The sequence below is a fragment of the Megascapheus bottae genome, chromosome 9 (assembly GCF_031878675.1).
Source record: "Megascapheus bottae isolate mThoBot1 chromosome 9, mThoBot2.hap1, whole genome shotgun sequence".
In the NCBI taxonomy this organism is placed as follows: domain Eukaryota; kingdom Metazoa; phylum Chordata; class Mammalia; order Rodentia; family Geomyidae; genus Megascapheus; species Megascapheus bottae.
The window spans coordinates 66,629,361-66,642,443 of record NC_143517.1 but is presented as its reverse complement, the minus strand read 5'-3'; the positions used below and the strand labels follow the sequence as shown (position 1 = coordinate 66,642,443).

Here is a 13,083-nt window from a genome sequence, read left to right as displayed (position 1 = left end):
TTAAAAAAAAAAAAACAAAAATCAGCTACAAGAAAATAATGGACGATGTAGGGAATTTATATAAAGTTGAAACAACGGGACCAGGTGTAGTAGTTCATGTCTGTGATTCCAGCTACTCAAAAGGCCAACCCTGCAAAAGAACGAGACCCTATCAGAAATAAAGTGAAGCAATAGTTGGGCAAGGTGGCTCCTGTGTGTAATCCTAGCTGCTGAGGAGGCTAAGACCTAAGGATCAAGGTTCAAAGCCAGCCCGGGCACAAAAGAACATGAGACTTTTTTTTTTTTTTTTTTTTTTTTGCCAGTCCTGGGCTTGAGCTCGGGGTCTGAGCACTGTCCTTGGGCTTTCTCAAGGCCAGAGCTCTACCACTTGAGCCTCAGCACCACTTTCGGTTTTTTCTATGTATGTAGTATCAAGGAATTAAACCTGGGTCTTCATGCATGCTAGGTAAGCACTCTACCACTAGGCCAAACTCCCGTGCCCAAGGACATGAGACTCTTACCTCCAATTAACCTCTAGAAAATGGGAAGTGGGGCTTGGCTGAAGGGTAGGGCGATAGCCTGGAGCTGAAGAGCTCTGGGACAACGCCCAGGCTAGTTCAAACCCCATGACCCATAAAAAATAAACCAAATTTAAGGGTATTAGATGCTGGTGGCTCACACCTGTAATCCTAGCTACTCAGGAGGCTGAGATCTGAAGATCATGGTTCAAAGCCAGCCCCAGCACAAAAGTCCATGAGACATTTATCTCCAGTTAACCACCAGAAAATGGAAAGTGGCACTGTGGCTCAAGTGGTAGAGTGGTATCCCTGAGCTGAAGAGCTCAGGGACAGTGCCCAGGCCTAGAGTTCAAGCCCCACGACTGACCCCCCTCCCCCACAAAAAAATAAATTTAGAGGTGAGTTGGACAGTAGTAGCTTTACTTGTAATCATAGCTAATCATTAGGCTGAGCTCTGAGGGTCACAGTTCAAAGCCAACTCTAGGCAGGAAAGTCTGTGAAACCCTTGTCTCCAATTAATCATCAAAAAGAAGTGGAGCTGTGGCTCAAGTGGTAGACCACTAGCCTTTAGCCAAAAAAAGGCTGAGAGAGCCAGGTGCAGTGGCTCACGCTTGTAATCCTACCTACTCAAGAGGCTGATATCCGAGGATTGAGGTTCAAAGCCAGCCTGGGCACTAAAGTCCGAGAGACTCTTATCTCCACTTAACCACTAGAAAAGCAGAAATGGTGGGATGTGGTGGCTCTCACCTGTAATCCCAGCTACTCAGGAGGCTTGAGATCCAAAGATCAAGGTTCAAAGCCAGCCTGGGGCACAAAAGGACCTGAAACTCTTCAGGAAGTGGGGCTTATCTCAAGGGCAGTGCCCAGGCCTCAGGGGTAGTGCAGTAGCCTTGAGCTGAAAAGCTCTGAGACTGTGCCCAGGCTGAATTAAAACCCCATACCAAGATTTAAAAAAAAAAAAGCAGAAGTGGTGCTGTGGCTTCTGGGGTAGGGCGGTAGCCTTGAGCTGAAGAGCTCAGGGACAGTGCCTAAACCCAGAGTTCAAGCCCCACAACCAAGAGACCTCCTTCTTCCCCCTTCCCCCACAAACAAAAAAGCTCAGGGATCTCTGTAGGAGTAGGGGTAGCTTCAGAGGCAGAGCATGACATCTTTTTTTTTTGGTCATGGGACATGAACATGGGCTACAAAACAACACCCCCCTTGCCTGGTGCAGGAGGGTGCCCCTATGGGAGGAGAGGAGTGTCATTTGTTCTTGCATGTTGTGTACTATAACACTGGCTGTGATTCTTATCTGGTAGGAGGTCGGCTTAGCCCTGCGGACATTATTGGCCACTGTGGATGAAACCATTCCTGGCCTTCCAGCCAGCACACACCGAGAGGTAGGGCATGGTGGGGTGTGGGGTCATGCAGGGACGCAGGGAGGGCTGGGATGCTGTATTAGGGAATTGGTCATCCTGACAAAATACCTGCGATAATTAACTTGAGGCTGCGGCTTTGAGGTTAGTCCATGGCCACTTGGCTGTGTAGTTTCTGGGCCATGACAAAAGAGAACGTCAGCAGGAAAAAGAGTTGGACCCCAGCTGCTTCACTAGGGCAGCCTGTGAGCAGAGAAAAGAAGAGTGTGGGGACAAAGGGCTCCTTGATAGGTGTGCCACCTTGCACAGTAGCCTAGCACCCTCATGGACACGTTAGCCAGAACGTCCTTTGAAGGAACACTTCATAGCTGAACCACGACACCTGCTGCTAAGAAATGCCCAGGCCCAGCAGAGGCTGGAGACAGCTCTCCCTGACACTGGCCCCAGCAGGGTTTGGGCAGTACAGGTGCAGGAGCAGTGCCTGTTCTGCTTTTAAAGCCACCAGGCAGGATCTTCACCTGGAATGCAGAGTGGCTAGGAGCCCCTGACATCCTCGCTACTCAGGAGGCTGAGATCTGAGACTCTGTTTGAAGCCAGCCTGTGGCAGGAAAGTTCATGAGACTCTCATTTCCAATTAGTCGCCAAAGGCAAAAATTAGAGCTGCAGCTCAAATCATAGAGCACTGGTCTTGAGCCAAAAAGCTCAGGAACCTCACCGAAGCCTCTAGTTCAGTCCCCAGGATCAGTCCCTATGGGTAGTTGCTGTGTCCCAGCTGCCCAGTCCAGCAGGCATGCCCTCCAGAGAGTTTCTGCAGGTCACAGCCTCACCACTTCATGCCCCTAACCCACAGCTGCCTCACCCCTTCCCTCAGAGTGCAGTGTATCATTCTTCAACCCAGCCCATTTGAAGCTTATAGAAAAGCTGAAAGATGAATGCAAAGAATTTTAGAACTCATTTTCCCAGTGTCACCACCTGTGAACATTTTGCCGCATTTACGTTCTGCCATTCATGTAAGCCTTTGTGAGCAGGCTGTGTGTATCTGCCCTCCCAGCTTTGGTCATGTCATTGCTCTTTGCTGGCAGCGGTGCACCCACCCCTGCCCTGCCACACACATTGTGCCCGCCACTGCAGTACTAGCTTCCCTGGTGAGCCAGAGGGAGTTATAGCCATGGCCTGCCCCAAAGGCGTCCAGGGCTCCCCAATGCCATAAGGTCAGTACCTGCCACATGCCTTCTCCACAGGCCTCCTTCCTCTTTCCTCCTGCCATGAGCATGTCTGTCCTCCTAAGAAGACTGTTCACCTGTTCTGAGTGCAGCACACTCAGAACCGCTATGCCATCTGGCTCTGTGCAGCTCTTCCTTTGTATTCCTTTCAGTGGCACCGTCACGTAGCTCTGTGCTACATGCTCTGTGGAGTCTCAGGTCCTCATCTTCACAGCTTCTGTGATGGTTCACCTCCCTGTCCTCCCATTCAGCCACACCACCGCCTCCAGAACACCTTTTCTGCCACATTTAGCAGGACAAAGGCCACCTTGGCATGGCCCATAAGGCCTTCAGTCCACGTGGACTGTCCAGGCCAAACTGTGACTCCTGTGAAGCTCTCCTGAGACAGAGTGAGGGACCCTCTTCTCTGCGCACTTGTGTGTGACTTGTAGTAGGTTGCAGGTGGCTCTGTGCCTGCTTTTCCTACCGTGGACATCCACCGCACAGAGTACCTTGCGAATGTTGGCTGGTCAAGGATTGCTAAACGAGCAAACAGTGAAGTTAGTTGAACACATAGAAGGGTGATGGGCACCCAGCATGTCTGACCCACTTACCCTGCCGGCCACACTGGGGTCTTGGTGTTCACGACTCGGTGGGGTATGAGTGTCTCCTGATGGTATCTCAACATAGTTGACCAGGAGAAGCGACATGAGGCAGGAATTCCATCCAGACCATGGTGTTTGTTCCAAAGCTAGAGCTGAGCTAGCCCTATGACCTCCAGCAGGTCACTCTGCACCGCAGTAGTCCATACTGAAGTAAGAGTGTTTGGACTTGGTTATCTCCGATGTATTGTCAGGCTCTGTGATTCTACTTTGAGAAGAGGAAAGCCCTGCTGGATGTAGAGTTAGCAAATGAGAGTGGCCCATGAGCACCATGCAGGCTGAGTTTCTGAAGGAAGGCTGATGTCACTACCTGTAACTGCTAAAGAGGATTTACTGTGAAGCCACCCAGAGGAAGGTACATGAGAGTTGCCGGAAGTAGCCCTCCTGACCCTCTCTTCTCCTTCCAGATTGAGATGGCGCAAAAGCTGCTCAACTCGGACCTGGGTGAGCTCATTGGCAAGATGAAGCTGGCACAGCAATATGTCATGACCAGTCTGCAGCAGGAGTACAAGAAGCAGATGCTGACTGCGGCCCACGCCTTGGCTGTGGATGCCAAGAATCTGCTGGATGTCATTGATCAAGCGAGACTGAAAATGCTAGGACAGACGAGGCCTCACTGAGCTGCTGGCGAGCATGTCCACCCCACAGGAGAAGTTCTCTGGCCCTCCAGCAGCAGCGAGGAATGAAGCGTGTCCTCGTTGGCCAGCACTCACAGCTCCAATTGAGTGACAGCTAGTTGGAAATCTCCCATATAAATTTAACCACATTTTGATTTGGATTTGTTTAATTTAAAAGAATCATGGTGTTGAAGGAAGTCTAGGATTCAACATGTGACCTTTTCCTGAGAGTGAAAATGGCACATGGAGAAGCTTTCAAGAATCATGAAAGCAGTTGCTGTTTGCATTTGGATGTGTTTTTGTGGAAAGGCTGGGGCAGCGTGTGAACTTCTGACCACCTTCGCTGCACGCTGGAAGAGATCGGAAACCAGGAGGCTGGCGACCCTTCCATTCCTGCTGGGTGGAGCAGGGCACTCCTGAGCTACGATATGCTAATCCCACTTACAAACAGAAGAGAAGAGCTAGGTTTTGAAGACTCAAGTTGTTTGAGAAGAACACTACCACCTTCTTGCCTCCCGACTTTTACTTTCAGGTGGATATTGAAGCTTTGGGTTGGGAACTAGCGGTAGGGTATAACTAAAACTCGTCTTTTTTCACCAGAATTATGTGCCAGTTTTTGTAGCAAGGTAATTTCTCTTGGAAGCAGAAACGCTTTGTACCAGAGCACCTCCAAACTGCATTGAGAAGTTCCAGAACCATCCCTGTTTTCCATTTTTATATAATTTATAAGAAAGATCAAAGCCATGTTGACTATTTTACAGCACTGGAGCTATAACCTTCATTGCGTCTGTCTTCCCAGGAGAGCACGCAGCAGAACCAGGAGACTGGGGTCTCTTCAGATGTCCAGTCCTTGCACCATCCATTCTGTTAGTGATTTTGAAAAATAAACCCTCCCTTTTTGTTTGTTGGGGGATATAAATTATTCTCAGGAAGAATATAATGAATTGTACAGTTACTTTGACCTATTAAACAGGTGTCACCAGAAAGTTCTTGTTGCTGTATCTTTCTTTTGGTCTTTTTCTTTCAAGGAACTTTCTACATCAATAACGAAGTCCTTGGAGGACTTGGACACTAGTGATGGCTCTGCCTACATCTGTCCTGTCACCTGTCTTCACTCGGGTGTGTTGTGAACTCAGTACAGTGCAGGGATGATCCATTCAGGTCCCGGAGCTGTTCATGTGCATGCAGGGAATGCACATGTTAAGGGAATGCTATCTTCAGTCTCCCACACCATCCCTAGTCTAGATAGAACCTCCTGGCCACAAAGCCAAAAGATAGAACCGAACTCCTCTGGGCTGGCATTGTGGGATGAGAAGGCCAAGGAAGAATCTCCCAGAGGAAGAAACCAAGGAAACATTTTTGAGTAACCGTGTCTTTTCAAGTACAGTGTTGAGATCTGCTTAGCTCGTATTTAAGTCAGAGTTGCTGGGATTAAAGACATGGGCCACCTGTGCTGTTTACCCCTTTAAGGCCTACAAGATCTAGTAGCTCATTTTTTCATTCATTTGTTATGCATTATGTAGTATCTTCTCATTTTTATGGAGATTAATCTTCTCCATAGAAGCTTTTTTTTTTTTTTTTTTTTTTTTTTTTTTGCCAGTCCTGGGCTTGAGCTCAGAGCCTGAGCATTGTCCTTGGGATTTCCCAAGGCTAGAGCTCTACCACTTGAGCAACAGCACCATTTCCAGCTTTTTTCTATGTATGTGGTACTGAGGAATTGAACCCAGGTCTTTGTGCATGCTAGGCAAGCACTCTACCACTAGGCCAAACTCTTGGCCTCTCCATAGAAGCATTTTGTTATAAAATGCTTTATTAATAGCAGTTCTTAGAAATTCCAGAGGAGTTACTCAGGCACATAGAACCATAATTTAACTTTGTTGATTTTTTTTTTCTCTGCATTTGTTTATATGCCCATTTGTATCTGTTAGGATGTTTTTTTATGTTCCTTTGGGTTTAATTTTGGCTCTTTGAAATGGAAAATTGGGGCTGTGTTGTTGTTTTTTAATTATTTTTGTTTTAAAATAAGTATAGATTATAATTACAGAGACTGATGCTGAGATGGGTAGGAGTGTAGCTCAGTGATAGAGTATGTGCTTGGCATGTCACAGGCCCTGGATTTGGTCCCCACTTGACAAGCAACAACAATGATATAGAGCCTGGGTGTCCTTTACCCAGTTTCCCCTAAAGTAGGGGAGGTGTCTACATGTGTGTGCATGATATATGTGCATGTTTTGTCATGTATACATAATTTTTTGTTGTTGTTGGTCCTGGGGCTTGAACTCTGGGCCTGGGTGCTGTCCCTGGCTCTCCAGCTCAAGGATATCATTCTACAACTTGAACCACAGCACCACTTCTGGTTTTCTGGTGGCTAATTGGAGATAAGAGTCTCACAGACTTTCCTTCCTTAGCTGGCTTTGAACTGAGATCCTCAGATCTCAGCCTCATGAGTAGCTAGGATTACAGGCATCAATGCCTGGCCTATAGTATGTTGTTACCATATATAGTAAAACATTTGTGTGATTAGGTTGGCTCCTTGGGTATGTGCTTTCTGGCACAATTTATTGGGATATACTTTTTTCCCCTGCTACTTGATACTACTAGCCTGATGACCTGTTTGCCTACTCCATTTATTTCAGGAACTTGCAAGTACGGGGACTTTCTGTCACATCAGTAAGCTGTTAAGTCATTGTGTAAGCAACTTTCAGGCTCAGACACCCTTATTTTCTACCATTTGCTAAGTTAATTTGGACTACATTAATTGGAAGCTTTCATTTCCATGTTCTTGATATAATTGTGTAAACTTAATCATGTTTAATGTTTAGTAGAATTATCCAGAGAATCTGAGCCTGGGGCTTTGGTTTTGATTTTGTTTCGGGGCACAGGTTTAAATTAAGAATTGACTGTGGGGATTGGAGGTATGGCTCAGTTTATTATAGAGTGCTAACCAGTGAACGTGACAGCAGGTACCAAGTTCAAAGCCTGGTCTCAGACTAAATGAAGAGAAAAAAGCTCTCCTTATTCTTGTGGTCAAGTCACTTCACAGTGAAGGATCTGCCTGTGTTCCTGAAGGAGTAGGTGTGCTTGTGTCATCAGCCACGTTGAGCAGCTCCCAGGGCTGTGATTCCTGTAGGGTCTGTAGTGATTGCCCCTGAAATTGCTTGGTCCACACTTGGTAATCAAGTCTGTCTGCTTTTTTGATCTTGATGTTTGTGATTTTATTCATCTGTCCAGAGTAGCTCTTTGTTTCTCTGGTTTTTCTCTTACTGTATTTTTCAGCTCTTTATTATGTTTCCTCATCTGCTTCTCTTGGGTTTCCTGAAGGTTTTGTTGTTTTGTTTTTTTTTTTTTGCCAGTCCTGGGCTTGAGCTCAGGGCCTGAGCACTGTCCTTGGACTTTCTCAAGGCTAGGGCTCTGCCACTTGAGCCTCAGCACCACTTCTGGCTTTTTTCTATGTATGTGGTACCAAGGAATCGAACCCGGGTCTTTGTGCATGCTAGGCAAGCACTTTAACCACTAGTCCAAACTCCCAGCCCTCCTGAAGGTTTTTGTTGTTGTTGTTGTTTGGTTTGGTTTTGGTTGTTTTGTGCTAGTAATTGAACCTAGGGCCCTAGTGCATGTTAACTCTGTCTGTACCATTGAGCTATAATTCACAGCCCTGTGTTATTGAGACAGGAGCTTAGATTTTTTTTGTTTTTGTCAGTCCTGGGGCTTCAACTCGGGGGTAGGCACTATCCTTGGACACATTTTTTTTGCTCAAGGCTAGTGCTCTGCCACTTGAGCCACAGTGCCACTTCTGGCTTTTTCTAAGTATGTGGTACTAGGGAATCGAATCCAGGGCTTTGTATATGCTAGGCGAGCACTCTACCATTTGGCTACACTCCAGGCCTTGGAACTTAGATTATTAAGTCAGAATTTTTTTTTCTTTTTGTACCAGTCCTAAAGCTTGAACTCGGGGCCTGGATGAATTTTTTTTTTTTTTTTTTTTTATGGTTGGGGCCTAGGTGCTGTCCCTGAGCCTCTCTTGGTGCTCAAATCTATTATGCTACCAGTTGAACCACAGCACCACTTCCAGTTTTTTAGTGGTTTATGGGAGATAAGTCTCATCCGGACTTTTCTGCACAGCCTGACTTCCAACCACAATCCTCAAATCTCGGCTTCCTGAGCAACTTGGATTACAGGTGTGAACCCCTGGTGCCACGCTTCTCTAAGCTTTTTTGCTCAAGGCTACCACTCTACAACTTGAGTCACACCTCTATTTCCAGCTTTTTGATGGTTAATTAGAGAAGAATTTCACATACTACTGAATGGGCTGGCTTCCAGTCTTGATCTTCAGATCTCAGCTTCTTGAGTTGCTAGAATTACAGGCATGAACCACCAGTCTCCTAGCCATTTCTAATGCACGTAGTGCTATAAGTTTCCTTTTCAGCATTGGTTTAGTATGTCCAAATTTTCCTTTTCATTCAAATCAGCTCTTCATTGTTTTCCTTCAGGCTTCCTATTTCAGCCAAGATTGCTTAGAAATGTATCAATTTGTTTTGTAATTTATTGGATTATTCTTGATTCCATCTGCTTTTTTTGCTGTACACGCGTGTGTGTGTGTGTGTGTGTTTGCACATCAGTACTGGAGCTTAATTTCAAGGCTTACAGTTCTTTTTTGACTTTGTCCACTCGCATTTGGCAGTCTACCACTTGAACCATGCTTCCACTTCCAGCTTGTTGCTAGTCAATAGGAACTAAGAGTTGTCCGGCGCAGCTGGCTTCAAACTGTGATCCTCACATCTCAACCTTCTGAGTAGCTAGGGTTATTACAGGAGTGAGCCACAGTACCTGTTGTCAGAAGTAGAGCTGTGGGACTGGAAATGTGGCTTAGTGGTAGAGTGCTTGCCTGGAATGCATGAAGCCCTGGGTTTGATTCTTCAGTTCCACATACACAGAAAAAGCCAGAAATGGTACTGTGGCTCAAGTGGTGGGGTACTGCCCTTGAGCAAAAAGAAGCTCAGGTACAGTGCCCAGCCTCCCCCCCAAAAAAATGCATTGTACTTATACACTAGCTAATTAGTTGAATTGAAACACCCTCTTCATAACCACTTAGATATAAGTTGTTGGGGTTTTTTTTTTGTTTTGTTTTGTTTTTGCCAGTCCTGGGCTTGAGCTCAGGGCCTGAGCACTGTCCTTGGACTTTCTCAAGGCTAGAGCTCTACCACTTGAGCCTCAGCACCACTTCTGGCTTTTTTCTGTGTATGTGGTACCGAGGAATCGAACCCGGGTCTTCATGCATACTAGGCAAGCACTTTAACCACTAGGCCAAACTCCCGGCCTAGATATAAGTTTTTAAGAAGACTAAAATTGCCTTGCCTTTGAGCAGAAAAGCAGCTGCAGAAGTCTGTTGTCCTTGTGTGACTGTTGTCTTCCTGGCCTGGGAGCCATGCCCATTGCATCAGGTCATGGTGGGTCTGGTCCAGAGCCATGGCAAGCAGTGGCCTCCACACTGCACAGAGTTGCCTTAGAATACCTGCAAATTCACTGAGCACTTTGAGACCTTTGGATGGCCAGTTTTCAGTGGGTCACTTCTGGGGACTGAACCCAGGGCCTCTACTTGTTAGCCAGTTCTCTACCACTTGAGCCATTCCCCAGCCCTTATGTCTTTGTGCTTTGTTTTGGCGATAAGGTCTCCCTCGCCTTGTCCAAACTGGCCTGGAACTTGCAGTCCTCCTCCCCCTGTCTCCCAAGCAGGTGGGATTACAGGTGCAGAACAGATGGATGAGACAAGGTTGTATTATTTTTTTACCAATGAGAAAAGGACCAGTCCCCAGTTAAAGCCAGGAAGTAAGTAAACTGAAATTACAAGACTAGATATAGAAGGAGCTGTCAAAATCCACCTTCTAGATCTCCTTTGAAGAGCTATAAACATGGGCACTCTGGATGAGTAAAGGTGAGAAGGGGAGGCATGGCTGGCAAAAGGAAGTCCTGAAGGCCACCCATCTTTCCCACCCAGCACCTTTGTCCCAGGTCACTAGACCCACAGGACTGTTGTTCCAGGATTCTCACTGAGCTGAAGAAAGCCTTCCTTACCTCCCGGATTTAACCTGGGCATCTGAACATGAAACTGGGTTTTTGGATCCCAATGCCCAGAAGTCGCCGTATGCCAAATAAAAAGATATAGTAAAGGAAGGGCAGAGAAGAGATTGATGACATGCAGCCCTGAAAGACAGCATGCCTGCAGCATCTTCAGGGATTCAGGTGTCAATTTCAAGTTAAATGGGGAGAATTGGGGACAGAAAGGTAGGAAAGATAAATGAGTTTCATCCAAAACCCAGGCACTTTAGGACCTTCCTTTGTCACACTTGACTTTCATTGGATCTCTACCCAGTCCATAGATTTTTATCTCTTGCAAGGCAGATTTAGATAACCCCTCCATGTCTCCTCACCCGTAACTGAACATCAAGATCTGCTGGGAGAATTTGACTGCTCTTTCAGGTTTTTTCCTGGTTTTGACTTCTGAGTCTGGCTCTTTTTTTATATTAGTTAAAATATAATTTGGGGGCCAGGAGCATAGCCTAGTGGTAGGTAGAGTGCTTGCCTAGCATGCACAAAGCCCTGGGTTCAATTCCTCATGGTACCACATAACAGAAAAAGCCAGAAGTGGCGCTGTGGCTTGGGTGGCAGAGCACTAGCCTTGAGGGGAAAGTATCCAAGGACAGTGCCCAGGCTCTGAGCACAAACCCCAGGACTGGCAAAAAAAATAATTTCCCTGTCCACACATCTATAGATCTTGCGTTAAGGGGACTCTTGCCTATAATCCTATCTAGTTTCTAGGCTGAGATCAATCAGGAGCATCACAGTCCAGGCAAAAAGTATGAGAGAAGGCCAGGCCCAAAGGCTCACGCTCATAAGCCTAGCCACTCAGGAGGCTGAGATCTGAGGATCAAGATTCAAAGCTAGCCTGGGCACTAAAGTCTGTGGGACTCTTATCTCCAATTAACTACTGGAAAACAGGAAATGGGGCTGTGGCTCCAGGGGTAGGGTGGTAGCCTTGAGCTGAAGAGCTCAGGGATGGAACCCAGGCCCAGAGTTCAAGCCCCCAAATGACAAAAAAAAAAAAAAAGTATGAGAGATGTCTTTCTCAGTCCGTAGCTTGACATGATGGCACACATCTGTCATCCACCTGTGGCAGGAAACAAACAGTACAGTTTAGTCATGTAAGCAAAACTCAGTCTCCAAAAAATAGTGCACAAAAGGGATGAAGACATTCCCTACGTAACACATTCACAGCTCCGAGTTTAAGCCTTCGTACCCTAGACTATGGGAGTGACAATAACTCAGATGGCTACCTGGAAAGTGCCTGGGACCATCAGTGTTTAAGGGATAATCACTGCCCCCACCCCCACTCCATTAACATCCCCTACCACTGAAACCCAGTTAAAACTGGGCCTGCTCCCTTTTATAATGCATAGGCATTAAATAACATAGACTGGCACCAGTGGCTCACATCTTTAATTCTAGTTACTTAGGATGCTGAGATCTAAGGATTGAAATTTGAGGTCAGCCCAGATAGACAATTGAGTCTTAAAAAAAAAAACCACTGAAAATAGACCTTCCCTACGATCCCACCATACCACTTCTGAACATCAAGACCCAAGATATGATAAGGACACCTGCTCAGCTATGTTCATTTCTGCACTATTCACAATGGCCAGGCGATGGAAACAATCCAGATGCCCCACTGCAGATGAATGGATACAGAAAATGTGGTATATATACACAATGGAATTCTACATAGCCAACAGACAAGATAAAATAATGGCATTTGCAGGGAAGTGGATGAATCTAGAGCGAATCACGTTGAGTGAAACAAGTCAAGACCTAAGGATCAAAATGTGCATGGTATCCTTAATATGTGGCTATTAAATCCAAAGAGTACAAGAGCGAGGACTCAATAACTGCATACCCAAAGCTATGAACATGGTAATGGAAATATAACTATATAGACATAAAAACCTATGACTCTATAGACCTAATGTTTTATTTCATAAATTAATATGTTTCTATGACATACAAACTCTTAGCCTAATTTTGATTAAGTTCTAAATACTAAGTTCCAGTGATTGTAAATAGAGATTCCCTCCTTGAACAATTGTTTGTTAAACTTGTCATTTACAATATGATGTAAAAATCAATGTTAATAAATTCTTTAATAAAAAACAACAGAAAAAGAGAATGATCTTTTTGCCTTAGACTTCTATTTCAATCTGATTTTTTCCTAACTTTGAACTAACACGTTATATCCACTATATTTACTTTTTTTTTACACAGACATGTTTTATTCTCATGATCTGCTGTTACATAGTATCCATAACTATATATACTATTCTTTTTTATTGTCTGGGTAATGTATAGAGGGGTTAGTTACATTCATCTGGTAGTAGGTGCATTACTTCTCACACATTGATAGCCCTTCTCATGTTTTTGTTCCCATTTCCCTTCCACCCCTTCCCAATCATCTTGTGTTCTTCTCTTTCCTATTTCAAATAAACAAATAAACATATATATAATATGCCAGCTAACAAAGTCAGATACATCTTATAATTGTATACTGGAGTTTCACTTCAACATATTGGTAAAAAACAAAAACAACAAAAATACCCTGGGCGCAGTGGCTCACGTTTGTAATCCTAGCTACTTAGGGGGCTGAGATCTATCTGAGGATCAAGGTTCAAAGCTAGCCCTGGCACAAAAGTCTATGAGACTCT

General features: G+C 45.4%; 1 protein-coding gene across 14 annotated transcripts in view; it reads left to right on the top strand.

The window, feature by feature from the left end:
- The window catches only part of Ptk2 (protein tyrosine kinase 2), a 217,360-nt gene extending 212,808 nt beyond the window's left edge, over positions 1 to 4,552 (top strand). For all 14 annotated transcript variants that reach the window (XM_090339474.1, XM_090339469.1, XM_090339473.1 and 11 more), the window contains 2 exons: positions 1,796 to 1,876; positions 4,124 to 4,552. In XM_090339474.1, coding sequence (XP_090195600.1) covers positions 1,796 to 1,876; positions 4,124 to 4,336 — 294 coding nt within the window. In that variant the 3' untranslated portion in view covers positions 4,337 to 4,552. The remainder of the gene's footprint in view (positions 1 to 1,795; positions 1,877 to 4,123) is intronic.
- Positions 4,553 to 13,083: the final 8,531 nt, after the last annotated feature.